This window comes from Hemiscyllium ocellatum, chromosome 10, assembly GCF_020745735.1.
Source record: "Hemiscyllium ocellatum isolate sHemOce1 chromosome 10, sHemOce1.pat.X.cur, whole genome shotgun sequence".
Taxonomy (NCBI): domain Eukaryota; kingdom Metazoa; phylum Chordata; class Chondrichthyes; order Orectolobiformes; family Hemiscylliidae; genus Hemiscyllium; species Hemiscyllium ocellatum.
The window spans coordinates 87,266,484-87,294,400 of NC_083410.1; the positions used below are offsets into that span (position 1 = coordinate 87,266,484).

General features: G+C 41.0%; 1 protein-coding gene across 1 annotated transcript in view; it reads left to right on the forward strand.

The window, feature by feature from the left end:
* The first annotated feature begins 1,673 nt into the window (after positions 1–1,673).
* The window catches only part of LOC132819841 (heterogeneous nuclear ribonucleoprotein L-like), a 42,468-nt gene continuing 16,224 nt past the window's right edge, over positions 1,674–27,917 (forward strand). Inside the window, exons 1-6 of the mRNA XM_060831709.1 lie at positions 1,674–2,139; positions 13,215–13,387; positions 23,250–23,487; positions 23,782–23,867; positions 25,812–25,908; positions 25,998–26,070. Of these exons, the coding sequence (XP_060687692.1) occupies positions 1,984–2,139; positions 13,215–13,387; positions 23,250–23,487; positions 23,782–23,867; positions 25,812–25,908; positions 25,998–26,070 (823 nt within the window). The 5' untranslated portion in view covers positions 1,674–1,983. The remainder of the gene's footprint in view (positions 2,140–13,214; positions 13,388–23,249; positions 23,488–23,781; positions 23,868–25,811; positions 25,909–25,997; positions 26,071–27,917) is intronic.

Genomic DNA, 27,917 nt, shown 5'->3' on the forward strand with positions numbered 1-27,917 from the left:
GGAGCTCAATCTATGTATTGCACAGCCTGTGACATGTGGGAAATCTTAAATGCTCCTGATAGACTGGATGACTGGTTTGTCCAGCTCGATGGTCAGCTGAAGGCACTTCAGTGCATCCATGAGGCGAAGAGTTACTTGGACATCATATTTTTAAATGTGGACACAACACCCATAAGGAAGTGTAGTCAGTGAGGGAATGAGTAACTATCAATTAGAAGAAGGGAAGCAGACAGGTAATCAGGAAAGCCCACTGTGTATCTCACTCAATAACACATTTTCTGTGTTGGAAGATGATGAAAATTATGGTTCCACCTGGGAATGCAGCCAGAGTGCAATAATCCACATGTTTGAGATTGAATCTCCCTCCTCCCTGATGAAAGCTGGTCCTCTTCTACAAAAATCAGTCTCACAGTCAGGGAGGATCTTCTTAGGGTGCAGTATGGTCTTCTGACACAAGACTTCCTTAGGGGGTGGCTTCGAGGTGTGTGTTTTATTCCCCTCGCCCCAGGCATCTCTGATTGTTCTATGGTTTTTGGCCAATGGGATCATGAATACCGTTCAATGCATCCAACGGGGTCACGCCAACACACTTCACTGTTACCATCCTGAGGAGGTGGAAAGTGCATGCCCTGAGGCACTGACTGGAAGTCAAGGTGCTGGAAAGTCTGACCAATACTTTTCCAAAACACAATCCTCTGGCTGACCTTGGTTTCCACTATTCTCTGTAGCCCATAGCTGCTGGCTCCTGATTAATTTATTTTGGCCAATTATCAGTCAGGCACGATTTCTACAGCTATGGGTCGCTTGACCACATCCTTTTGTACCAACGAGAATTTTGAATTTCTTGGTTTTTTTTAAACAGGACGTGCCTCAAGCTGTTTTATATTGGGGAGTGCAAAACGAATGCGAAATGAACTGTAGTTTCTTAACAAACTGTAGTTTGTTTTGGGCATTTTGTTTTCAAGGTAAGCTGGAGAGAACTGAATCCAGAGGGGGAGATTTTCAGTAAATAAGTGAAGTGAAAGTATACTTTTATAGATAATGAATATTGCTTTGTGGAAGAGGGTTTGGGTGGTGAATAAAATAAATTAGGGTAGTTTCGGGTCTTTGCAAAGCTGCTCTCTTTAACAGAGTTGGCAATTGGCAAAGTCAACAATTCGGTTCTGATCCCGAAGAAAATGTCAGCGGCAGAAAATATCTGAAATTTCAGAGCTCTCTCGCGAGATCAAGAGTGAGGTTAGATTTTACTAAGAAACTGTGCCTCTGACAATTTTGCCAGAGATGGCATCTCTGGAAAATAAATATTTCTTGGTGCTAAAAGGCAGTAAAAACCTTTCCTCAAAATGCAGCAGATTCTAGCTAAACACAAGATCAGCGGATTTCCGCTGACCACGGGTGTGGAGTCGAGCTGGATCGAGTACGGATCAGCCACAATCCCATTGAATGGTGAAAGATTTCACAACCTCCCACTCCCCTCGACATTTCCAGCCGCTCTGACTCTGACTGCAAGGGGGCAGCCGGCAGCTGAGGAGGGCGGGAATAGATGCGGGAGTACTGACGTCCCAACAGCCAATAGAAAGACAGAGGGCTCAAGCAGCGTCTTGCCCCTTTGTTCTCCCCTTCAATCAAGGACGACCGCCGGGTGTCCCTCCGCCCAATGGGCAAGAGGCTGGGGGCGGGTACCTGCGCGCGGATTGTGCCGTGCCCCGACGATCCATCGCATTTTCGCGATCGTGGACAAAAGAGCGAAGCGTTGGGTCGGTTGCGCTAAGAGGAGCGGCGAAAGAAAACGGAGAGGGTGCCGGCTGAACTGAGGTGTTTTCACTTAGCAAGGCTTTTCTTCATCGAGTGGTGACTGACAAACTGGCCCCTTTTCAAACTGTCTAGTGACTGATTTAAAAAGAAGTTACATAACAGCTGCGGCCTCCGGTTTCCTCTCTCCCTCTGCAGCGCATTTATTTTGGGGGAAAATTCTCTGGAGAAATGTCTTCGGCGGACTATTACGAATCGACGGACTATCTGGACGAATATTACGAGTCCTCCCGGCACCCGTCTAAGCGGCTCAAGGTCGACGAAAGCGACACCGACTTCGATAGCGAGGAGGATGAAGGACGCGACGTTGGCGGCTCAGATGCCGGGGTAAGCTGCGAGATGGGGGGGGAGGGGTGGGCATGGGAGTCAGGATAGACGGTTGGGAAGGGCGGAGTAGGTGGAGTGGGTGGGCGGGGTGATTGGGATGGGGGAGGGGCGAAGTGGTGAAGGTTTGGCGCTCGAACGTTATGTAACAATGGGGGGGCGGGGACAGAGGTGAGCGTTCCAACTTTACACCTTTCACATACTCCGCTCCCAGGCCGTGCTGAAATTTCGGAGCAACTTTAAATACTGTAATTCCAGAGAGAGTACGCGTATAAGTTCTTCCCCCCCAATCCCGGCTTCGTTCGTTTGTTTCGTTGATCCCGACTCTGCTTTTTCGCAATGCACCAAATGTGCCAGCGTGACACTTGTTTTTTTAATTATTTTTCGCACTCCAGCCAAAGCGCGGCTGCTGATCTATCTTTAACGTGAATGCAATCACCACCTCAATCTAGAGTTGTGAGCCTGTATTTGCATATTACATTTTTAAACACTCATCGGTCTTACACCACCGCACGCTCGTTTACCAGCGGCTTGTTGCGGTAATTATTTTGGTTAGGCAAAGGCTGTTGTAGATGTCTGTCCAGCGTCCGCATTCCCTCTGCTTGCACCGCTGATAAAAATTGCCATATTTCCTGGTTAGATAACCTATAAGTAAAAAATGAGGTCTGCAGATGCTGGAGATCACAGCTGCAAATGTGTTGCTGGTCAAAGCACAGCAGGTTAGGCAGCATCTCAAGGGCTTATGCTCGAAACGTCGAATTCTCTATTCCTGAGATGCTGCCTAACCTGCTGTGCTTTGACCAGCAACACATTTGCAGCTAGATAACCTATAGATCCACTGAGACAACAGGAGGTTGCAAAGCCTATTTTATTTTAACGAATCAAATAAATTTTCATTTTTACAGAAATTGAAATAAAGACTCAATCAACAACTGTGTGGATTTTTTTTAATGTTGCTAAGTGTAACCTTTTAAACTACAATATTGATCCTAAAGCTCCGTTTCTCAGACCCTAAGAAACCGGTGCTTAATGTTCAAAGCTTAAAATATCCTTAAAATATACTGCTGTTTGCTGGATAAATCCGCTAACCACATTAGGTGCGAGATCATGATGGAGGGTTGGTGGGAGCTGAAAATGTGTTGCTGGAAAAGCGCAACAGGTCAGGCAGCATCCAAGGAGCAGGAGAATTGACGTTTCGGGTATGAGCCCTTCAGGAATGAGGAGAGTGTGCCAGGCAGGCTAAGTTAAAAGGTAGGGAGGATGGACTTAGGGGAGAGGCGTTGGAAGTGCGATAGGTGGAAGGAGGTTAAGGTGAGGGTGATAGGCCGGAGTGGAGTTGGTGGGAGCCTGTTATACCTTTAGATTTCTGCAGTATAAGCCAAGAATACAATATTTGCAATTTCTAAAGAAGTAACGCTGTTCCGGTGTCCTGAAATAGAAATGAGTAATGAGATGTCAGCCTCTGTAGCGCAGTATGCCGACTAGCGAGTGTTGGCGTGTTTTTGTTCTGCTTATAAACCAGTGAAGGGAATGAACACTTGTGATGGGTATTATTCCTTCCCCTCCATTAGGGACTTTCCTTAATTTATCTTTCAAACGTGAATTGCAAGTCTTTGACATACAATTTAAATTCATGTAACTTAATCTTCCATATTACAAATTATGGAAATTGTCTTTTCGTGCTATCTCCAAGATTAATATTTTTTCAGTCTCTAGTGAGAGAGCAACCCTATCGTCCTCTGGGACTATGGAGACATGATCCTATTTGACTAATGTTTCCTGTTATGCCAAGCTTTGTTCATAACTATTTTCCTTTTGACTTCTTTTCATGCAGTTGCTCCCAAATTGTAATAGTGTGATAATTTAGTACTTAGAGCATCCCCCCAGCAAGCTTCCAAACTGCATGATCAATTTTGACCAAGTACTTGAATGTTGATTTATTTTGCTGTAGACATACACAGACGAAGAAGTGCTTTGCGTTTCGTAGAGTTGTTGGGCAAATATAATCCTAAGCAATGTCACAAGACATCACCTGTGAAGTTCTTCTCTGGGTCATATTTTGTTAACTTATTAGTGACAGTCTTACTATATGTTTCCTTCTATGAATCATGGAATCCTGATAGTGCAGCTGTTAAAATACCTATTCGACACTGCTCAGGGAATCCCTGATGGACATGACCTGTAGCTTCTCTTGGTTCGCCCCAGAGATCGTACTCTGGAATATAAAACTTTTACAGACAGTTTAGTTTAAATTACTACCTTTTATTTACCAATGGCATCAGTATTCCACTATAACACCAATACCTACAAGCCAGAACACAGATACTTACAAGCTAGGCTTGTGCTAAGGTTCTAAAACCTTTAGCAGAGTATTAACGTTACAAGAATGCCACATGTCCCCAATCAGTTAAGCAGCAATAAAATGGCAAAAGTTTGCAGAGTAAAAGAAACTCATTGACAGGTCTGCATATGCTTGACTAATTAAGCTACATGCACATCAAAGTGGGAAACCTTGATCCAGCCAGGTCCCAAATGACTGATTGCTTTGGCTGGATAACCTTCCCTTTAAACAGTACCTCATAACAAGGGACTAGTTTAATCTATGTGGAACGGTCATGAGGTAACTTTGCTCAGCTAACATATATCCAGTATCATTGTCCTACAAAATGGCTTTTTGTTTTAAAATCATCTTGGACTCCAAGAATGCAGATAAAATTCATAACCTTCCTGAATCTTGAGCTCCAGTGAACAACATACATTCAATCCATGACAAGCCAGTGTTCACTCAAATCAGACTCTTTTCTCTCTCATTTGCTCTTGCATGCTCTCTCATTCACATGAACATCTTCCATCTTTCAAGCTTCGTGTTTTCTGTGCCTGTAAGGGTAGTGAGACATTCACGTCCCAGAGCAGTCAAGATGAGGGAGTTGAGCTTCGTAAATTCAAATGCTAGTGTGGTTTATGTGAAAATTTATCAGGATTGTTCTATTGTGTGCATATTCCACTCAGTTTATTAAATTACAAGTACATTTCCAATTGAGGAAAATTATAAATATTGAAAATCTAAAACATTTTCCAAAGACTGAAAAATACTCAGCTAAGCTAGGCATGGTTCCGTTGTCTTTGTTAAAAGTTTCAATTTAGAACTATTTAACTAATTTGAGATTAATATATTTTTGCTGGACAAATGTATCATTGATGTAAGAGACAAAGACCACACTTTTAGAAGAGACCATCACACACACCTCAACCACCATCAATCACATTACCACGAAATGTGGTAATCACGAAAACATCATGAAGCTTGTGGACCTGTGCCTCACCACCCACTTCACCTTCAACAACATAATCTACAAACAAACCAATGGCACACCCATGGGATCTCCGCTATCAGGATTCATAGCAGAAGCGGTAATGCAAAGACTAGAACAAACAGCCCTACCAACCATCAAACCAAAAATCTGGGTCCGCTATGTAGATGACACCTTTGTCATCACAAAACGAAACAAGATAGAAGAGACATTTAACATCATCAACAACACCCTCATAGGCATTAAGTTCACCAAGGAGGAAGAAACCTACGACAAACTCGCATTCCTGGATATCACAGTTGAAAGAAAGGACAACTGAGAACTACAAACCTGCGTATACAGAAAACCGACAAACACGTACCAAATAGTTAACTACACCAGCAACCGTCCCAACACACACAAATGAAGCTGTATCAGAACACTATTCCAACAAGCCACCACACACTGCAGCACAGATGAACTTTGGAAAACAGAGGAGAACCACCTATACAATGTATTCAAGAAGAACAGATACTCAAAAAATACAGTCCGCAGATTCATCAAGAACAAATCCCAACAAGCAGACCAAACAGCCAGAAACCCTAACGACCTTACCATATATGAAAGAAGTTTCAGAAATGACAGCCAGACTCCTAAGACCTCGCGGAATCCTAGTAGCACACAAACCCACCAACACTCTCAAACAAAAACTAACAAACTTAAAAGACCCAGTACAACCCATGGTCAAAATCCACGTCATCTACAAAATTCCATGCAAGGACTGCCACAAAAACTACGTAGGACCAACAGGAAGAAAGTTAGCCACTAGGATACACGAACACCAGCTAGCCACAAAAAGACATAACCCTCTCTCCCTCGTAGCCCTACACACGGATGAAATAAAATCACCATTTCGACTGGGACAACACTTCTATCCTGGGACAGGCTAAACAAAGACATGCCAGAGAATTCCTTGAGGTCTGGCGCTCCAACCACAACGCTGTAAACAAACACATAGATCTAGATACCATCTATCAACCCCTCAGAAAATGAACAGGAAATGACATTACCACAAACCCCTGGAACCCCATCCAGGACAAACCCATAAATAGAATGCAGGAAACGACAGCTTCGCTTACTTGGATGTCGCCACTGATGATGTTACCTAGCCAGGTAGTGAAACGTCTGGATATCAAACCTACAGCTCAGCGAGCAAACCTACATCCTAGACAAAGACCGGAAAATAAGTTCGAGCAAAAAGTCCTCAGCTGATTTTTCTTGACTATTACTACTTGATTTAGCCTGTATATTATTAAATGGACATTTCAACTAAAATAGTTAAGTGAATCTTTAACAGTTCAAGGCATAAACTATGTAAAATTATCATTCTTGCCATCCATCTTCCTATTATGTGTTGTGAGACTCTGGTTTCTGTGGTTTGCCAATAATTTATTTCCAGATCTTTGGAGTGTTAAAATTCCCCACCTTCAATATAAGAGTGCTACTAGAAATTTGGAGAATGTGATGCGCTGATCAGGTTTGTCGGTGAGAGAAAGATCATGTTCATGTGCTCTGTTGAAACCTGGTTTTCTTTAAAATGGTTGACATTTCAGTTTTCTTGCTACTTATAGCTAACTTGTGAATTGTTGGGTAATGTGTTACTTAACAATGTAACTTGTTTGGAAAACTAGTACTGTATTATGTACTTTGAATGCCACAACTATTTTGCACCTCGTAGCTGGCTATGGTTTCTGTCAACCAGATACACTTTTTATATTTGGAGCTAGATTAGTTTGTTACATCTGCTCTTTCCTTCCTACTGAAAAATAAAATTACATTGTATTTTTTCGAGTTATTATCCAGTAATTTAACCTTTATGGGCCGGTATAACAGAAGTGTTCAGTGCTTAAGAGCCTATTCTGCTATTGACTTGTATCACAATCAAAGTCTGCACCTTGACTGTTATTTTCCTGTCTTTGTCACTGACCTCCATGATAGTTTTACATTGAAATTTTTAACAAAGACAAAGGAACCATGCCTATCTTAGCTGAGTATTTTTCAGTCTTTGGAAAATGTATTCTAAGTGTTTTATCCTTGGCTCATTGGTAGTATTCTTGGCCATAAATCTGATGATTAAAAGCTCCAGTATCACTTGAACACTTCACCTTAGCTGACACTCCAGTGCAGAGCTCAGGAGTGTTGTGCTGTGCTGTTGGTATGTTCAGTTGAAATATTAAATCCCGCCTATCACAGCAAGGCTTGATAAAAGTACAATGTACAAATTAGCATCCAGAATTCCTACATTACATCAGTAAACATTGGCTGTCTTGTTCTTTTGAACTGATGCACATTGATGAGACATACACTAAATGCAAGCTCTTTCCTCTATAATGTGAGTCACCATTTGCAATGTGCATAATTTGCACCATTGTCATTGCACCCTCTTAGATTTGTTTTATTTGAACAAAGTAAAAGCTGGAATGAATGTGGGTGTTTCTGGTCGTTACGTGAAGTCTGGGCAGTTATCTTCAGCATTTTGATCATGCACTGTGTAATTGTATGTGGGATTTGCAACTTTTTAGAATTGTGTTTTTGTAAGTTGCATAAAGTAGGAATTCTGTAATGATTTTTGTGCAAACCTGTGCAGCTCTGTTCTCAAACTTTTTATTGAATCATTAAGTGCAAGAAAAGTCCAGTTAGTCTTTTGTGTTAGAGTTTGGAAAAGCTATTCATTTGTCTCTCTGGTGCTCTTTCTTTCCTTTAGCCCTAAATAGTTTCTTTTAAATATATACATTTTAAAATTGATATTGAGTCCATTTATATTGGACATATTTATTTAAAATCACAAGCTTTCAGAGCACTACTCCTTTGTAAGGTGCCAGTCCTGGCAACATGCTTATACATCTTCTCTGAATCCTTTCGTGGTTTCACAACATCCTTTCCATAGCAGGGAGACCTGAATGTTCATAAATTGTTGCATTTCTGTTAATAATTACCTGCTCAATTTTTTGCTAACTAGTCTTGAGTGTGAAATTGCATTCAGTTGCTCTGTGGCATGTATTACTTCAGTTCACTGTTAGTATCACAATCAGCCAATTACCTTGAATGGCTTTATTTGTGAGTTGGCAAAATTCAGGACTACTTTGATTTAAAAAAAAATTATTTTTGTCATTAATCTAAGTACAGTGTAAAGCTTTTGTTTTGCGAGCAGTACAGCCAAATCATCACATACAAGGACATACGGATCATAGAGTGTTTAGACAGAATGAAGCAGACATGGTTAGGACTAGATTACATTTGGTTCCCTACAGTATGGAAACAGGCCCTTCGTCCCAACAAGTCCATACTGACCCTCCGAGAATAACCCACCCAGACCTATACCCCTATTCACCCCAATTTTGGGCAATTTAGCATGACCAGTTCACCTCCTGTTGTTAGCCTATCTACCCCTCATGCTCATGCCTGGGGATCTTATTGAATCTGCTGGATCAGATTGTAGTGGGGTGGGTGGTGGTATGAAGGCGTGCCAATCCTGTGAATGGAGGAACCCTGGAGAAACTGTTAGGTGCTGAAAGCATCCTTGCATCTCCTCTCCCCGCCAAGGTGGCCATCAGTATGAAGACAGTCACACATCTAATTACACTAAATTACGTCTGTCTATCTCTCCCTTATTTGAATTCTTGAAGTCTGTTAATTATTTATGACATTATCAAGTTTTATACAATCCATCAACCTCTAAATTGTACTGCCTAAACAATTGTCAGTTGTAACAACAATCAGTAGTCCTAAATTCAAGCCCTCTGGACACCCCATTCAGGGTATTCAAAAATTATTTTCCTTTAACAAATTGATACTTGGTTAATGTGAAAGCTGGTAGGCAGAGGTTACAGTCCTCCTTGCTGCATTGAGCAGATGGGCGGGCGTAAGAGGTTAAGAGTCCTGCATGGTGCTGGGGCTTGAGTCCACTAGGTGAAAGCTGTCAGGAAGTCTGGAATGGCAAAACAATGAAAAAAGGTTTCCTGTGCTTTTGTAATTGAAGAGGCTGTTTCAGTTCAGATTTAAATCTCAAATATTTGTGGGAAATAAATGCTGAATATTTTAGAATGTTCTCCAAAATGAAACTTCCTAAATAAAAGTCAGAATTATAGTGGCAACCTTGATAGAGATCAACGTGCTTGAATTTGCAACATGAAGGGGGCCAATGAAGTGTTAACAATAATTAACAGAACTGAAACAGCTCAGCCTCAAATTCAAATATTCTCCAAATCTTAATAAAACATCAAACTCAAAATGCACTCTTTTTGTGAACACTCTGCATTAAAAACACAGCAGCAATACTATCATCTGGCTAAAGCATGATCACTGACAATAGTTTTTTTTTGAAACAGGCATTGTAGAATTTGAATCAAATCAGGGGCACAAGGCACTCGATCAATTTGTTTTAAGGTTACAAGTTTGAAATTGTACAACATTATGTCCTGTTTAAAATGATCAATGTAAACACAAAATCTGGCCCATTACATAGCCCACAAAACACATTGAATTGAGATCCTGATTCAAACAAGGCAAAACCGTTACTCAAAAGGATTTTCTGAATCAGTATTTTAATAAATGAAAGTTTTTAAACATCAAATGCGCTCAGCTTGGCATAATTTACATCAAAACTTCCCTTTTTTCTACCTAAGTATTAGTACAACCTTAATTTCAGCATTTCTTGTTTTTTATTTTTTTCATCCTCACTGAAATTACACTTTTAAAAAAAAGAGAGCCCTCTCAGTGAACCACATGGCGCTGTAGTCCAAGCCGCTCTCTTTTCCCCAGAGCAAAGATTTGCAGAGGGTCAAATTTTGCCACCAGGGGACTTCAACTCCTTTCTCATTCAATGGGGCTCGAACCTCACTTAAACACAGAGTTCAAACCTCAAATCAACTCACCCAGTAGACTCAAACCCCAATCCGCACAGAGGACTTGAACCGCAATCAACCCCGCCTAGGGGACTCGAGCCCCAGTACCATGCAGAGGACTCTAACCTCTTATGACCACCCATTAGCCCAATGCAGCAAGGAGGACTGTAACCTCTGCCTACCAGCGCGATTGCATAACTGTGTCTCTCGACTGAACTAATTACCGTTCGAGGAGTCCATGGAATAGAGAATGATTGAATGAGGGGACCATCTCTGGCACACAAATGTTGAGATGGACCAAGGTTTAAAATCTTACCTTGTGGACCCATCTGTCTCGACACCAAGTGACCACTGACACCGTCTGATTGTAACTATCAGTTTGGATCCTGCCAACTATGTCAATATTGTCCCCCTTCCCAACACGCACCACCAGACTTTGGATTTTGGAGCATTTTGGATTTTGGAATTTAAGATAAAGGGTTCTCTACTTGTACTTTCAACCTCCTGTACACTAGAGCTACAATTCAGGTTCACATCCCCTTGCAGAATTAGATTAAACCCTCCCAAAGAGGATTAGCAACCCACCCTCCCCTTCCCAAGGATAGTGGTACTCCTCTGGTTCATCTGTACACCACCCTTTGGTTCAGGTGCAGACTATTCCATTTGTAGAGGTCCCATCTACCCCAGAATGACCCCCAATTATCCACGTATCTGAATCCCTCCCTCCTCTTCCATCCCTGTTGCAGTTGAACATGTGGCTCTCTGTCCCTATTCCTTGCCATGCTAGCACGTGGCATGGGTAGCAAACCAGTGATAATAACTCTATTCTACTGCTAAGCTTCTACCCTAGTTCCTTGAATTTCTGCCTTACATCCCTATCTCTTTTCCCACCTACGTCATTGGTTCCTATGTGACCATGAACTGGGACTTTTCCCCCTCCCCCTTATGGATCTTGGAAAAGACAGTGTTGTTGAGGAGAATATTGAGACACAGGCTATTAGACTAGACAGGATTGAAGCTCACAAGGAGGAGGTGTTAGCAATTCTGGAAAGTGCAAAAATAGTAAGTCCTGCTGGGCCGGATGGCATTTATCTTAGGATTCTCTGGGAACCTAGGGAGGAGATTGCAGAGCCTTTGGCTTTGATCTTTGTCATCATTGTCTACAGGAATAGTGCCAGAAGATTGGAGGATTGCAAATGTTGCCCCTTGTTCAAGAAGTAGAGTAGACACAATTATAGACTAGTAAGCCTTACTTCGCTTGTAGGTACAGTGTTGAAACAGACTACAAGATATAAGATTTATAATCGTCTAGAAAGGAATAAGTTGATTAGGGATTGTCAACGCGGTTTTGTGAAGCACGACTTACTCTCTACAAACCTTGAGTTCTTGAGAAGGTGACCAAACAGGTGGATAAGGCTAAAGCAGTTGATGTGCATACGGGTTTCAGTGAAGCATTTGATAAGGTTCTGCATGGTTGGCTATTGCAGAAAATAGAGGCATGGGATTGAGGGTGATTTAGCGGTTTGGATCAGAAATTGGCTAGTTGTAAGAAGATAGAGTGGTGGTTGATGGAAAGTGTTCATCCTGGAAGGATGGTTTCGTAAATTTGCGGATGACACAAAGGTTGGTGGAGTTGTGCACAGTGCAGAACGATGTTGCAGGTTACAGAGGGACATAGATAAGTTGCAAAAATGACTGAGAGGTGAGAAATGGAGTTTAACATGGAAAGATGTGAGGTGATTCACTTTGGAAGGAGTAATAGGAATACCAAGTAGTGAGCTGCTGGTAAGATTCTTGGTAGTGTGGATGAGCAGAGACACCTTGGTGTCCATGTGCGTAGATCCCTGAAAGTTGCCACCCAGGTTGGATAGGGTTGTTAAGAAGGCATATGGTGTGTTACCTTTTATTGGTGAAGGGATTGAGTTTCGGAGTCATGAGGTCATGTTTCAGCTCTACAAAACCCTTGTGCGGCCGCATTTGGAATATTGCGTTCAGGTTTGGTCGTGACATTATTGGAAGGATGTGGAAGCATTGGAAAGGGTACAGAGGAGATTTACCAGGCTGTTGCTCTGTGTGGAGGGAAAGTTTTGTGAGGAAAGGCTGAGGGACTGGTGGCTGTTTCCATTAGAGAGAAGGAGGTTGAGAGGTGCCTTAGAGACATACAAAATGATCAGAGGATTGGATAGGATGGACAGTGAGAGCCTTTTTCCTCTGATGATGGCTAGCAGGAGGGGAAATAGTTTTAAGTTGAGGGTTTGTAGATATGGGACAGATGTGAGAGGTAGTCCCTTTACTCAGAGTAGTAAGGATGTTGAAAGACCTGCCTGCAACAGTAGTAGACTTGCCAACTTTAAGGACATTTACACGGTCATTGCCCTTTCAAGTTAAAGATGACCACTGTTTTGTAAATGTTGCAGTACTAAGTGTTGTTGCACTGTATCTGTCTGGTTTTTAAATCCCTGAATTGGAACTCATTCAAGAAGTGATTTGTGATGCCTACTGAACCACAGTTAAATTACTAAGCATCAATTAACAATTAAAATAGTTAAGTCTTATTACTTGATATTTGTTTAAGTTACTTCTTACTGTGCAAGTGTTTCAAATTAGAGAAATAACACTGGTTAGATTTGATTAGATTACTTAGTGTGGAAGCAGGCCCTTTGGCCCAACAAGTCCACACCGACCTTCCGAAGAGCAATCCACCCAGACCCATTCCCCTACAGTTATCCCTTCACCTAACACTATGGGCAATTTAGCATGGCCAATTCACCTAACTTGCACACTGAATATTTTGATTTGATGCAATGACCCATTCAGGGATAAAGTATTAAATAGAATTGTCTTGAAGATAATTTATTTACAGTAACAAACATTCCCCTTTTAGGATCGCGATAGAGATCGGGATCGCGATAGAGATAGAGACAGGGACCGAGATCATGATCGACCGAGAAGTCAACATAAGACTGCCCCATCACCTGTGGTTCATGTCCGTGCTTTGTGTGACTCTGTGATCGAAGCTGACCTGGTGAAAGGCGTTGATCGATTTGGGCTCATAAGGTAAGTGACTCACCTAATTAGCCAACATTAGTTGGTTAGAATTCTCATTGACCTTCATGCACCTCTTCTGTTTCTAAAGTGAACTATGTTGTATAAAAGTATTGTGGATCAGGTTGCATGGATTCCTCTTTCAGTGTAAGATGAGAAGACAAAGATTGGATTGGTGGAAGTGGGAGGAGTGAATTCTCCAAGAGTTTGGGAGGGGTTACTAAAGGCACTTTGTAGTTTAGATGTATGATGCGCTTACACATTCACTAATTTTGCATAAATGCGCTTCATCACCATATTGTATTTCAAATTCCCACGATGAAATGTCTGGCAACGGCAGCAGGTTTTTCTCAGCCGTTAGGATTAGAGTTGAAGTTATTTAATTGATGTTCAAGGTCGATATTGTGCATGAGATTCAAACGCTTAGATTTTACTTTTCTTTTAAAAATATATAATTTGAAAAATAAATTTCTGATATTACAAATACAAATATAAACAATACAATTCAAAACAATACAAAGAAAGAACAAAAGAAACCAGACTGCACTCATGTACAAGTGTATAAATCCGTATATAAAAAAACTAAATACTTTAATAAACAATAACTAATAAATAATCCATAATAATACAGCTCAGTGAGACAAAACACGAGCCCTCGACTATTGAGAACATTAATTTCCACATTCATACATTCGCAGTTCCCTATCTCTAGGCATTAGACTCTTAAAACACAACTGGTTTGGCTATATAAAAACCCTTATTAGTGTGGCAGACATCTATATCCAGGTAGTCCGTAAAGGGCTGCTATGTCTTATTAAAAATTCTGTTTTATGGTGCGTCATACTTATGGCACATATCCCTTTGGATATTCTAATAAGAATTTTATGCCAACCCAACAAACTCTGATGATTTTCAGATACTCGACCTAACAGAACATTCTTTCTTGTGCAAAAAATAAGGATGTTGAAAAGTTTTATTTTTTTCTGATGTGCATCTACAGGGAATACACTAGGAAGGTCAAGAAGAGGAGAAATCTGGTCCATCTCCACCCTTGTCCCCAAGATCCTCTTTATTGTACCTGCCACAACGTTCCAGTATGTTCAGAGCCTGCAGCAGAACCAGAGAGGCACTGAGACAGAGTGCTTTGCACTTGGGACATGTTGAAGACCCTGTGGGGAATCTTCAACTGTAAATTGTAAATCAAGATCTTATTTGCGTTTTCCCAAATATCTTCACACCTCTGTGACACAATCTCAATTCCCAACTCTCTGTAGCACCCTGCAAAGCTGTACAATCTAGTCTCGGGCCACCAACACCCCCCCCCCCCCCCCTCCCAATAGGTGATAAAGCTTGCTGACAGAAAATGAGCACCCTCTTCTCTATGTTGGATCTGTGGGAATTGGTTAAATGTTCCTTCCTTTTTTGAACAAAGTCCCTAATTTGGAAAAAAAATCAAAACTGTCCCTGCTATAAAGCTCATATTTCCGAGCTGACTTGTCAAAAGACGTCATTGTTTCCCCTCAAATAAATCACTCGTGGAGGATACACCCATAGGAGAAAGTGAGGACTGCAGATGTTGGAGATCAGAGTTGAAAGTCTGGTGCTGGAGAAGTGCAGCATGTCAGGCAGCATCCGAGGAGCAGGAGAACAGACATTTTGGGCATCGATTCTCCTGATCCCCTAGCTGCCAAAGCTCAAATCCTGAGTCCATCATCCCCAGTTGAAAACCCAGCATACCAACTGTAGGTGTTTTTAAAAAAAAATGTTTTGGCAATATTGCCTTCATTCACCCACACTGCCTTCCATGCTTTAACAGTATTGATAATTCATTAGTCTGTACAGGCAATATTTCATAACTGTCCTCATTTTGTTCAGAAACAGCAAGCTAGCAAAGGGGCACCTTGCCTGAGAAGTCTCCATATCTAACCACATTGAAAGAGGGTCCCCACAAGCCCAGTCACACTCATAAGATAAAAACGAGCTTAATTGATTTTAATGTCTGGGAGAATCACTCCCCCAGTCCATGAGGCAATTGCAATTTAGCTAACTTAATAATGGGCTGCTTACGATGCCACATAGAACTGAATCAGCTGTTCAGTCTCCTGAATGTTTGCCAAGTGAAAATCAAGGGGACCATTTGCATAGGTTACAATAAAGGGGAGGGGTGGCAAGAACATTCATTTTAATGAGGGATATCTGACCTAACCAAGAAACCAGAAGCGCCTCTTTGAAGGTCTTGTTTGATCTTTGTCAAATAAATGCACAAAATTAGTTTTAAACAGCTAATCGAAAACTAGAGTAATGAATATACCCAAAGCCAGAAAACCTCCCTGTGACCAATTAAAAGGGAATCGAGATTCACCGTCAAAGCCTAGCATTTTTGTAAGACTACCTATAGGCATAGTGTATAACTTTGCAAAATTGATCTTGCAACCCAAAACAGTGCCAAACGAATTGATACATTGTATCAGGCGAGGCACTGAAACTGCTGAGTTTGACAAAAAGATGAGGACGTTGCTCACATACAACGAAATCTTGCGTGCTTTTGACCCCACTTCTGGAGCCTATATATTAGGGTCCCTACGAATAGCCTCCGACAACTGTTCAGTCACCAATGTAAAAAGCAATGGCGAAGAGGGACAGCCCTATCGACTGCCCCTAAAGATTTTAAAATTGCTTGATCGCACACCATTGGTGAGAACTGCAACGAGAGGGTCACCATAGAGCGCCTTTGCCCATCTTGTAAAGGCTTTGCCCAAGCCAAACCTTTCTAGAGTATACAAAAGGTACATCCACTCAACCCAGTCCAATGCCTTCTCTGCATCTAGAGAGATCACCAATCCCTGTACAGACTGTTGTTGACACAATTGAATTACGTTAAATAACCTCCTGACATTATTGGAAGATCTGCGGCCCTCTATAAAGGCCATCTGGTCCTCTTTAATAATGGAAAGCAACACAGTTTCCAGCCTTAATGCAAGAATCTTAGAAATGATTTTAAAATCAACATTTAAAAGTGAAATGGGCCTATAAGAGGCACAGTCCTCCAAACTTTCCCTTTTCTTAAGAATAAGAGAGCTATTGGCCTCTCTTAGATGGCGGGAGGCAATCATCACTGTATGAGTCATTGAGCATGTTGAGCATCGGGCCTGAAAATATGCTTATATAAAATTCACTGGGAAGTCCATCAGGACCAGGCGCATTTCCACTCTGAAGCTGCTTCACAGCCTCCTGCTCTGATAAGGGGGCATTAACAAAAGACTCTTGTGCGGGAATTAAACCTGGAAGTTCCAGATTTTTGAAAAAAAAGGCTCCATCCTAGCCCACCCATCCTCTCTACTTTCAGACTGGTATAATTCAGTAAAATCTCTGAAATGCTGCATTAATCTTTCCAGGATCACAGGTTAGGTTTCCAGCACCTTCTCTGATTGATGTAATGGATTGGGGGGCACTCTTCCTGGCAAGATACACTAAGTACTTGCCCAGTTTGTCACCATGCTCAAACAGCCTTTGTTTTGCAAAAGTAAGCTCCTTCTTTGCTGTCTGCATGAGCATGGAGTTCAATGCAGACCAAAGAGCTGTGATCCTGTGACTTAGCCAACGAGGCCCTGTCGAAGTACCCCTTCTTGGCTGCCTTCAACCATGCTTCAAGCAGACGATGCTGCTCCCTCTTCTGCCGCTTCCTACTGGTGAAGTAGGAAATAACTAACTCTCTGGCGTAAACTTTAGCAGTTGCCCAAAGAACGGACAGGCTACCTGTCAAACCTGAATTGATGTATAGGAACGCCCTGAATTCAGTAAAGAAAAACTCCACAAACTTACTATCCTTCAGGATAAAAGGATCCATTCACCAGTGTCTGAGACCCACTACAGCTTCCTTAATCTTAACCAAAAAGTACACTGGAGCCTGATCAGAGATGGCAATATTACCAATCGTATAAGACATCGCGAAGTCCAGGGTTGCCTCGGGGCGGTCAAAAAAATTAATCCTGATGTGGCACCAGTGCAGATTTGGGGGAAAAAAAAGTAAATTCCCTGCTGTAGGGTGGGCACTCCTCCAGATGTCCACCAACCCTAACTCCACACAAACATCCACTAATTGCTTGAGGTTTGTGCAAAGATTTGTAGCTCGGGTGCTCGTTGTTGTGGTTCTGTTCGCCGAGCTGGAAGTTTTTGTTGCAAACGTTTCGTCCCCTGGCTAGGCGACATCATCAGAACTGACAGCCAGACTACTGCGACCCTTAGGACTCATAACGGCACACAAACCAACAGCCACGCTCAGACAACAACTTACTAGAACAAAGGACCCGATACCCAACATGAGCAAAACTAATGTAGTTTACAAAATACCATGCAAGGACTGCACAAAATACTATATAGGACAAACAGGAAGACCGCTAACAATCCGCATACATGAACATCAACTAGCCACGAAACGACACGACCAGCTATCCCTAGTAGCCACACACTCAGACAACAAGCAACATGAATTCGACTGGGAAAACACTACCATCATAGGGCAAGCCAGACAGAGAACAGCCAGGGAATTTCTAGAGGCATGGCATTCATCCACAAACTCCATCAACCTGGATCCAATATACCAACCACTACAGCGGACAGCTGAAACTGACACCCGGAAGCGGCAAGGACAGACCACTATAAATACCGGAAGAAACATCAAAGAAGTGCTTTGCAGGAGGCTCCAAAGCACTGATGATGTCGCCTAGCCAGGGGACGAAACGTTTGCAACAAAAACTTCCAGCTCGGCGAACAGAACCACAACAACTAATTGCTTGGTTTGTAAAGAAGGTATCGGGGGGGGGGGTGCTTTGGACAACCTGTCTACTGCAGGATCCGTAAGACAATTAAAACTTCCCCCTATGATATGCTGCGATTCAAAACTAATCAATTTAGAGAATGCATTTACCAGAAATTTGAGGGATGGGCCAGGGGACAGTAGACATTTAAAATACCATATTCTTTACTATTTATCAAAGCTTTAAGAATTACAAACCTCCCATGTGTGTCTTTAACACACACTATAGTAACTTAAAGGGAGATTCCTCCTAACCAATATGGCCATTCCCTAATTCCTAGTATTAAAAGTAAACCCGATCAAATCCATTCTGCTGCAATTTCAAATGTTCCCTATCACTTAAGTGCTTCTCCTGCAACAAAGCAATATCCACCTTTTTCCTTTCTAAGACTTGAGAGTACCTTCCTCTTAATTGGTGAGTGACTCCCTTTGATAGTCCAGGTACACCATTTAAACAAGTCATTAGCCATAACCTTTGGCAGTAATGTTTAGACTCCAGAGAGGAAGAACTTGAATTCGAAGTTGCTGAGCCTTAATAAAAGAAAAGCCACAGAACCTTAAAAACTACACAATTAAAATCACTACAATTAACAAACCTAGTCGAGAGTGTAGTGCTGGAAAAGCACGGCAGATCAGGCAGCATCCGAGGAGCAGGAGAATTGACATTTCGAGCTTAAGTCCTCCTCAGGTGCTGCCTGACCTGCTGTGCTTTTCTAGCAATGCACCCTCAACTCTGATCTCCAGCATGTACCGCAAGCAAGGCATTTAAATACCTGAACTGGCTTAAAGTGGCCGTAAGTAGGCATCTTGCCATCCCAACTATTTTGTCTCCTCCTAGCTAGAGCCACACCATAAACACAAGCGGCAATAAAAAAGAAAGTATAAGAAAGAATAATATTGTAAACAAAGAAGTTAAAAGTAAATAGTAAGTACCCCACTCATCCCTTGGTATAGCTTAACTTAGAAGTTGAAAGTAAATTCCCCATTCATCCCAGAGCATAATTGAACCAGATTATTTCCAAAAAGAAAGAGGAAAAGAAAACCCCAACACTATTTCCTTTTTAAAAAAAAGACATCTAAACAATGCTATTACCTGTACATATTAAATGATTCAGACTAAGTTAGCTTGTCCAGAGTCTCTTGCTATCCCTGAGTCAAAGAAGTGTATGGATCCATTAAAGGTAATCTGAAGCACTGCCAGGTAGCTTAGAGAGTACTGGATCCCGAGTTCCCTCAGTCTTTTCTTAATGCCATCGTAGGATTTCCTTTTCCGGATCACCGCCGTTGGGAAGTCCTGGAAAAGCATGATCCTTGCGCCTCATAAACTAAGGCCTTTGATCCTTCCCCTGGATTCTGGAAGGTTCCATGATTCTCTGCTTGTCTCTATAATTATGGAACCGCATAAGGATAGGGCAAGGACATTGGTCCAGACCTGGCCTCCATGCCGTGACTCAGTGAGCCCTCTTAATCTTCAGACTTGACCATTCCAGCCTCCAAGTTAAGGGATTTCGGTAGCCAATCCTCAATAAATTCCACTATTGCTCACCTCCCTTCCTCTCTGGCCGACCCAATGGTCTGAATATTTTTCTTCCTGTCCCTGTTCTCGATCATCAACCAGGTCAAGCAAATTACAGACCCGTGTCTCCTGGCCTGGATCTTATCCTTAAAGGAATCAGTCTCTGCTTCCACCACTGTGACCCTGTGTTTGACTTTGTCCGACCTTTTCCCGAGGTCTCCCAGCTACTGTTTGTGCTTTTGCAGCATAAAAGAGATCGAGGCCAGTTTCTTTTCAGTTTGCTTACCCAGCTCCGATATCAGGGCCTGGTAAGAAATCAAGTCCGGAGATCCTGTAGGTTGGGCCGCGGCCCTGGCCGCAGGCGAGTCTGCTCCCTTCTTAGGCATCCCGGGACAGGTAAGTGCCTTCTTAGGACTTTGCAACTTTTTCAGAGTCATAGAGTACTGCGATGACCTGGGTAGGGTGGGTTAGGGCTTTGTCCTGCCTGCGATGTGGTGCAGAGCTCTGTAAAGTGATCTTCTTAGATCGCTGCCATCTTGGATCCCCTCCACTGTTACTTTTAAGTTTATACAAATCTTGAAATACAGTAAGAATTTAAAACTTACAACATTAGTTATACCCCTCAGAAGCTGTGATGTGTCTTCTCAGTATTAGTCAAGTAAGCAATGATAATGAACAAAACAATTGTTGAAATTTGGTTTAATGCACTGCATGTGAGGGCAAAGTAGTGTACTTTATGAATAACCTGTAATTCTGAAATGACTGAGATCAAGTATCTTAGACTTGATGCTAAATGTATCTATTGCAATAATCAATAAAGGCAAGAAGGCATTAAACTCCATGGCTCATTATAAAAATTGATGATCCGAATTTGATCGTTCTGGTCAGATGCTACCTGGAGTAAAGTTCAATTTTGGAACTGAAAAACAAGGGGTCTTGAAAAACTGGACATGGTCCTGCAAAGAATTACAAAACTGCTTTCTGATCTTATGAGGCTGGACTGGAAAAAAAATGGTCGAGAAATTCGATTGTGGTCAAATATATGATTGCAATGTATTTCCCACTGTGAGGCCCACTGTGGATCATTTCAAAGTGACCCTCTGTCTTCATTTTATTTATGGCGCATCTTGTGTTCAGTTACAAAGAAATTTGTAAAACAAGTCCTGAAATAGATGTTAGGCTCTCCACTTGAAGAGGAGGTGGGGTATAGGGCAAGAAATTGTGGTCCTCCAGCTATCCTACATCTAGGCAAAGTGGAGAAATCTTTGGGGTGGGGCGGAGTGAATGACTTTACGCTGAACTTGAATAAAGTGTGATTTTGGAAGGGGTAGGGAAGATGTGTGGAGGTTGCTTTGGAAGGCAGATGTGTGATGGGACTGAAAAGATGAACACTTTGTGTGTAGGAGGAGGAACTTCACTGTTTTCTGTCTCCAGGGGAAGCAACCCACGTGAATGACTAAGTAAGAGATTTGCAAAGCATTTTAAAACATTTTCATATTGATATGATGATTGTGTGTTAATCTATAGCACATGAAATTTCAACCAAATGTCACTGTAGTTTTGTTTTTGTTGCCATTTTGGTTTCATTGATTTCCAATTCGTGGGTGTCACTGACAAGACCGGTTTTTGCCCATTATGTTTGCCTTTGGAACTCACCAACACTCTTTCATAGGGATCACATTGGATTACAGTATAGATTGCAGCCTGTGCAGTAATTTGCTCCTACAAGGTCACATTCTTTTGTTAGCAAAGACTTTGTCCTGTATTACATGCTATAACTGCAGTAAATGCTCTGGTCACTTTTGGTGATTGATACCATTGAAACTAGAGACCAACAGTAATAGATTTCAGAAGATTGCTTTGTCCCAATCTGACAAGAAAATTTTACCCACCTGAATAATTTGTGACATGTCCATCAGTTTAATAGTGTCATAGCAGAGAGTGAGGAACCATAAAAATATAACTGAACTGCCAAGTTCCCTCATTTTCCCAACTGTCCATTATGACACTTCTGTATATATACTGGTACTTTTGTCCATCTGATTAATTATTTCAAACATCTAAGATTTAGTTCTTCCTATTGTGTTTAAGATCAAGATCTAATTTAAATTTCGGCCCCAGATTTTTAAATTTGTCTCAACTGTTCAAATTCTTTTTATTTGTATACCTATGTTATTTACAATTAATAGTTCTTTAATGTGTTGTTGAGGTGAGGTAGTCTTGTGGTGCAGTGGATAATGTATCTACCCTTTGAACCAGAAGCTCTTGGCTTGAGTCTTATTTCTGGGACTGATGACCACAGGGAAGGTGTGTTCATAAATTAATCAAACAAGCTGATCATCCACTGTAAAGCTTTTATAGCAGGCAGGAGAGTTTGTTTGATTTGGAATGGTTTCCTCAAGCTATACAGCCTGTAGATATAACTGTACTTTGTGTCATGCACTGCTGGACAAGCAAAAGCCTCCAAGTCAAATTACTGTTTAATCTGCAGGCTAGATAACTGATTAAATACAGTATTTTACTTTTGTTAACTATTTCTTTACGTTTGTCCAATTAATTTTTGAAGAATTGGCATCTGGGTCTAGACTTGTACAAGTCATTTTCCTACAATGGTCTTTTTGTTAGTACAAATTCGCTATATCACGATTGGGAACACTGTTTCTAAAGCATGAACTTGTAAAACGTGTGTTGACTGTCATACAACTACATTGCCAACATTTTAAAGTGCTCTTTCTAAAGCACGATTTTTCTATAATGCAGGGTTGCACAATAATGCAACCATCTAGTTATTGAAGAACTAGCTGTATCTTAAAGGTTACCCTATCAACCCAGCAACCTAATTCTTAAATCATTAGATGGTTATGGCCTGTTGTGTCTGCGCCAGCTCTCTTCTAAAGAAAATAAACCAGTCCCACTCTGCTATATTTCCATTGTAGCCCTGCAAATGTTCCCTCTTTCAGAAATGAATCATTTCCCATTTGGGAAAAAGCTCTCAATTTAATCTGTTAAGAATAGTTTTGGGCAACTCACTGCAGAATCTAGCCTCTTACTGTTTTTTTTAGATAAAGTTTTGGTCATGCTCCAGCTGGTTCTTTAGATGTTCACTTTAAATCGATATCCTGGATGTGGTCCTTGTGCTGAGAGGAAACACTTTCTCCCTGTTTACTATCTAGTCATTTTATAACTTTGAAGAGAATGATGAGAGGAGAACAAGCCTACTCCAGACTATTTGAAGATGCTAATAAAGCATAATGTTACAAACTTTTAGGAAGCCTAGTGATTTAATGTTGGACTTGGTTGGGCATGTTTTGCTTTAATATCCCCTAAATACAGTTTGTCAAACGGTGGGTAAAGGGAGACCTGAGTTAATATGCCACCCCAATTAGAGAAGGTGAAGTGATAATGTTAACTTGTGCTGTTTTGCACTGCTGTGGAGATAGTTCAGGTGTTCAAATAAGTGTCTTTCCTCTTGTAGACTGCTTGGGCTACAGCAGTGTTTTAGTCCTAAGAGCAATTCTTCATAGCTGGACTTTTCATTACAGCTACGTGATGATGTTACCAAACAAACGACAAGCTCTGGTGGAATTTCAAGATTTGCGAAGTGCCCAGAAGTGTGTTGCTTATGCTAAACGACGGATTGTCAATATTGCTGGACATCCTGCTTTCTTTAACTTCTCCACAAGTCAACGGATTACCCGTCCTGGGGGTCCTGAAGATCCAAAGCATGTCAATAATGTTCTCTTCTTATCTATTCAGAATCCGCTATATCCAATCACAACGGTAGGTTTGTCTTAAATGCTTAACAGCTAAAGTCACAATTGTTTTTAAACGATTGAAACTCCTCATATGGTAGACTGACAATTTGTAAGTCATCGTAACTTATGTCTTTTATTTGGAGCATGTCTGGCCTTTTGCTAAATCTTCATTGAATGAAAAATAATAAATGAATTACAGTCTGGACCAAATTCTAATGGAAGAGACAAACCTTGAAAGCTGTTGCATCTTCGTCTTATTTATTATTTTGATCTTGTGTACAGTTCTGCTGTGTCAATCCCCATGTCTTTTTTTTTCCAGGATGTTCTGTATACTGTCTGCAATGCATGTGGTCCAGTCCTCCGTATTGTCATCTTCAAGAAGAATGGAATACAGGCTCTAGTTGAATATCTTTTTGCAGTAGGGGAAATGCACTGCCCCAGTGTGCAACATCCATTGGCTCTGACTTCCAGTTGATGATCACGTTTTAGAACAGTTTTTTTTATTTTACTACAGGATTGTTTATGGGTTTTTAAACCTGTAGTGTGTTCAAGTAGTTGCTTTACAGTATCATTAACTGTTTAGTCACCAATCCGTCCTTATGATCACAAATGTATTTCAGTGAATGAATGAGTGAGGATAATGAAGCTGATGCAGTTACTTGGGCTTCCAGAAAACCTTTGATAAAGTACCATGTAGCAGTCTTGTAAGCAGATGTAAACCCTTGAAGTAAGAGACTGTGGTAGTATGGTTGAGAAGTTGATTTCAAGACCAAGAAACAGTAGGGGTGAGTATGCTTATTTCAGGTTGGGGGACCATATAAAGTGGAGTTTCTAAGGAGTCTTATTCAGACCATGTCTTTTCCTGTTCCCTAAATAATTTGACCATGAGTAATTTCAAAATTTGCAGATTCCACAAGATTTGGAAGTACTGTGAAGAAGAGAATGATAGAAATTAAGAGGTATTTAGAATTGGTGGTTAGAGTGAGTGGTATACTCTGGTAGAAAGAGTGAGGAGAGGCAGTATAAAAGATTATTGCACAAACCTTTGAAGTTGACAGTGTAGGTTGAGAAAATCACTTATGAATATCTATCAGAATGATCCTGAGCTTCAATCAAATTTCTCCTGAGATGCTGAAAATCATGAGGGGTCCAGATTGAGTAGATCTTATTATTCACTTATAAAATGTAGGCATCACTGGCTCTGACAGCATTTATTGCCCAGAAGACAGTTAAAAAGTCCACCACATTGGTATGGGTTTGCACTCGCCTGTAGACTATTAGGTAAGGATATGAGTGAGCAACTATTCTCATTGGTTTCAGAACCACCATGCCCAACTACAATAGCGTAAGAATGAAATTTGAGAAATGTTTACAAGAGTGTATAAGGTCTGGGCTGCGCTGCCTGAGAAAACAGTCCATTTGTGGCTTTTAAAAGTGAATTGATTAATTACCTGAAGAGAGAATGTGTGGAGCTGTAAGGATGTGGGATTGGAAGATGTGCTCTTGCATTAAGTGGACATGGACCTTACAGCCAAATAAGCTCATCCAGTGCTTTTGTCCTTTTCTGGTTTTAGACCAGAATTTGTGTGGGTGGTCCAGAATCATGAGAGCACTGAGAAGGAGGCTACATGGTTGAAAGTGCTTGCTTTTGGGTGAAATATTAAACTGAGGCTCTGTCTTCCACTCAAAAATGGATATAAAACATTTATTGACGCCACTAGATGAAGAGAAGGGTCATTAAATCAACCCCTCAACCAGCATTACCAAAGCCATTTATATGACCTGTTGACTCACTGCTATTTGAGATTATTGCTCTGATCATATTGATCTTATGTTGAATGTTTGAATCAACTGGACATCCACAACCCTTGGATGGACAACTCTAGTGATTCACAAGCCTTCTAGTAATTTAACTTCTTCTCAGCACTGAATGGTAAACCACTTATGTTGAGTTCAAGTCTTCTAGGAGAAAATAAGGACATCAGAAGCTGGAGATCAGAGCTGAAAATATGTTGCTGGAAAAGCGCAGCATCCAAGGAGCAGGAGAATTGACGTTTCGGGCATGAGCCCGATTCCTGAAGAAGGGCTCATGCCCGAAACGTTGATTCTCCTGCTCCTTGGATGCTGCCTGACCTGCTGCGCTTTTCTAGCAACACATTTTCAGTTCAAGTCTTATACCCTGGGAAAATGAAAACGTTTTTGCATACCAACTTCCAGCTCAAGATGGAGGGACTGGATTGAGAAAGAACCTTTTATCCACATTCATAGGACAGAAATGGGTATGGTCATGACTGTTGTTTGTTAATATTTACTTACTGAAGTCACTGTTTGCTCCTTAACATTTTTCACATTTGATTCAGTCCAAAGTGCCCAGAAGGCAAAGGCCTCTCTGAATGGTGCAGACATTTATTCTGGTTGCTGCACACTCAAAATTGAGTATGCCAAGGTAATCTTAAAATGGTTCATTTTCTAAATGAGAATTCAATTCTTGCTTTTCACACACTAAAACAAGAAGGTGTTCTTTCAATTCACCAGCCTACTCGACTGAACGTATTCAAGAATGATAGCGAATCCTGGGACTACACTAATCCCGATTTAACTGCTCGAGGTATGGTGTACCCTCATTATTTGTGTCAGCCTTTTAGATTTTGTTTGCACATGATGCATCCTGTTACCATGTTAGACCTCCAGCAACAAACATCCATTTTGCCTCAAGTCCAGGAATAGTGATAGAAATCTCTCTTTAACTTAGCAACAGGGCATGTGCTAAAATAAGGATCTGTCATATAGAATGGCCTTAAAAATTATACAATCTATTGTACCGTGTTCAAACAATATTTGGTTTGCACTCATAACATTGACTTAACTTCTGTCTGTTTTAATTAGCAGTTGAGGATTCACATCTGTCTTTTAAAATTGTGGTTTTTTTTTGCCTAATGGACATGGGAAAATTGGCCTTTAAATAAGGGGTGATGACAAATGGTTCTTGATATTCTGAACTGTTGGGGGGTGCAATTTAGACTGAGTTTGTTCTAATTTATGTCTTCCCAGTGGAAATCAGACACAGTTAATAGCATAAACTATATATTTCTTCTGAATTAATTGACTTGTACCAGGCATTGGTATTTTTATTATATTACAACAGTTACTGTATTTCAAAAAGTGTTTAATTGGCTGTAAAAGCTTAGACATTCTGAGATTGTGAAAGACATGATAGAATAATTGGTCTTTATGTAAAAGCTGGTTATTCTCTCTTGTGGAATCAAAGCCTTGAGAGTTACTGGTTTCAGAAGAGAGCTGGAAATATAGGGAGTCCTTCAGTGCAACCCATGTGTGACCTGAGTGATGCAGATTGTTAGAACGGTTCTGTGATTCAAATTGAGTTGTCCAGCTCTTGTATTAAAAAATGAAGGGATCTTAAAATGGGGGTGTGGGGGAGGGGTCTTTATTGGCTTGACTTTATATTTAAGCTTTTAGCGATGCAGCACTCACGTTCTGTAACTTTGTAGCCTTAAAAAAAAAGTCAAATCCTCATTTCACAGTACAGCTTTAGTTTGGTTTAAATTCTTGCTACATTTTTCATAGTAATCCAACCCAGATTATGAAGTAATCAAGAAATTTAAATATTTTTTATTAAAGGAGGCTTGAGAAATGAAGAGCATACTAAACAAGTTAGCTATCCATTAGCTTTTTACCAAGAAGCTGAAATTTGATGCATTCGTTTTATGGAATTGAAGATATGATTCAAAGTGATAGTTTTTTTTAAATGGTTCCTACTGTTGTTGCATAATCATTTCCTAACTATTGTAACCACTTTGATGCTTGATGGTTTGTATATTTTTGCAGCAATTGCTGGTAGTCTAACATTTTTGGAAAGAATATTATTCAGGTTTAGCTGCCTGTGTTGACCTGCACTGTCCTCTGCTGGATGTTTTGAAGTTCACTTGCAACACTTGTTATAGCACTGTGTAGCTGCAACTCACCTACATGAACTGTACATGCAAACAAGGCTACGGCACAGAAAATCGCAGATTTCAAAGTCGCACGCAATACTCAAGAACATTTCACTCAGAGGGGAAAGAGAGAGAACCAAGACTTCAGTTACAGAAATACTAAATCTTCAAAGCTACATTCACCTTCTGCAGATTAATATCTTCACTGTTGGAAGGATATTGATCCTTTTTCCCCCCCTCCCTTCTGGAGCAAGACATTTTCTCAGGTACACCAGCGAAAGTGACACCACAGAGAGAAGAGGGGCAAGCCAGGCAAACTAATCAATTCATGCACCTCTCCAACGAATGCCAGCATTTCGCAGTTACAAATGACAACAATCCAGCCTTCAGAAACAGAACAGACTCTCAATAAATCTCAGATCACCCAGACTGCATGCAAACACATCCTCAGGAAACTTGATCAGGAAGGACACTTTTCTTTTCTCCCCATTCATCGGTGCAC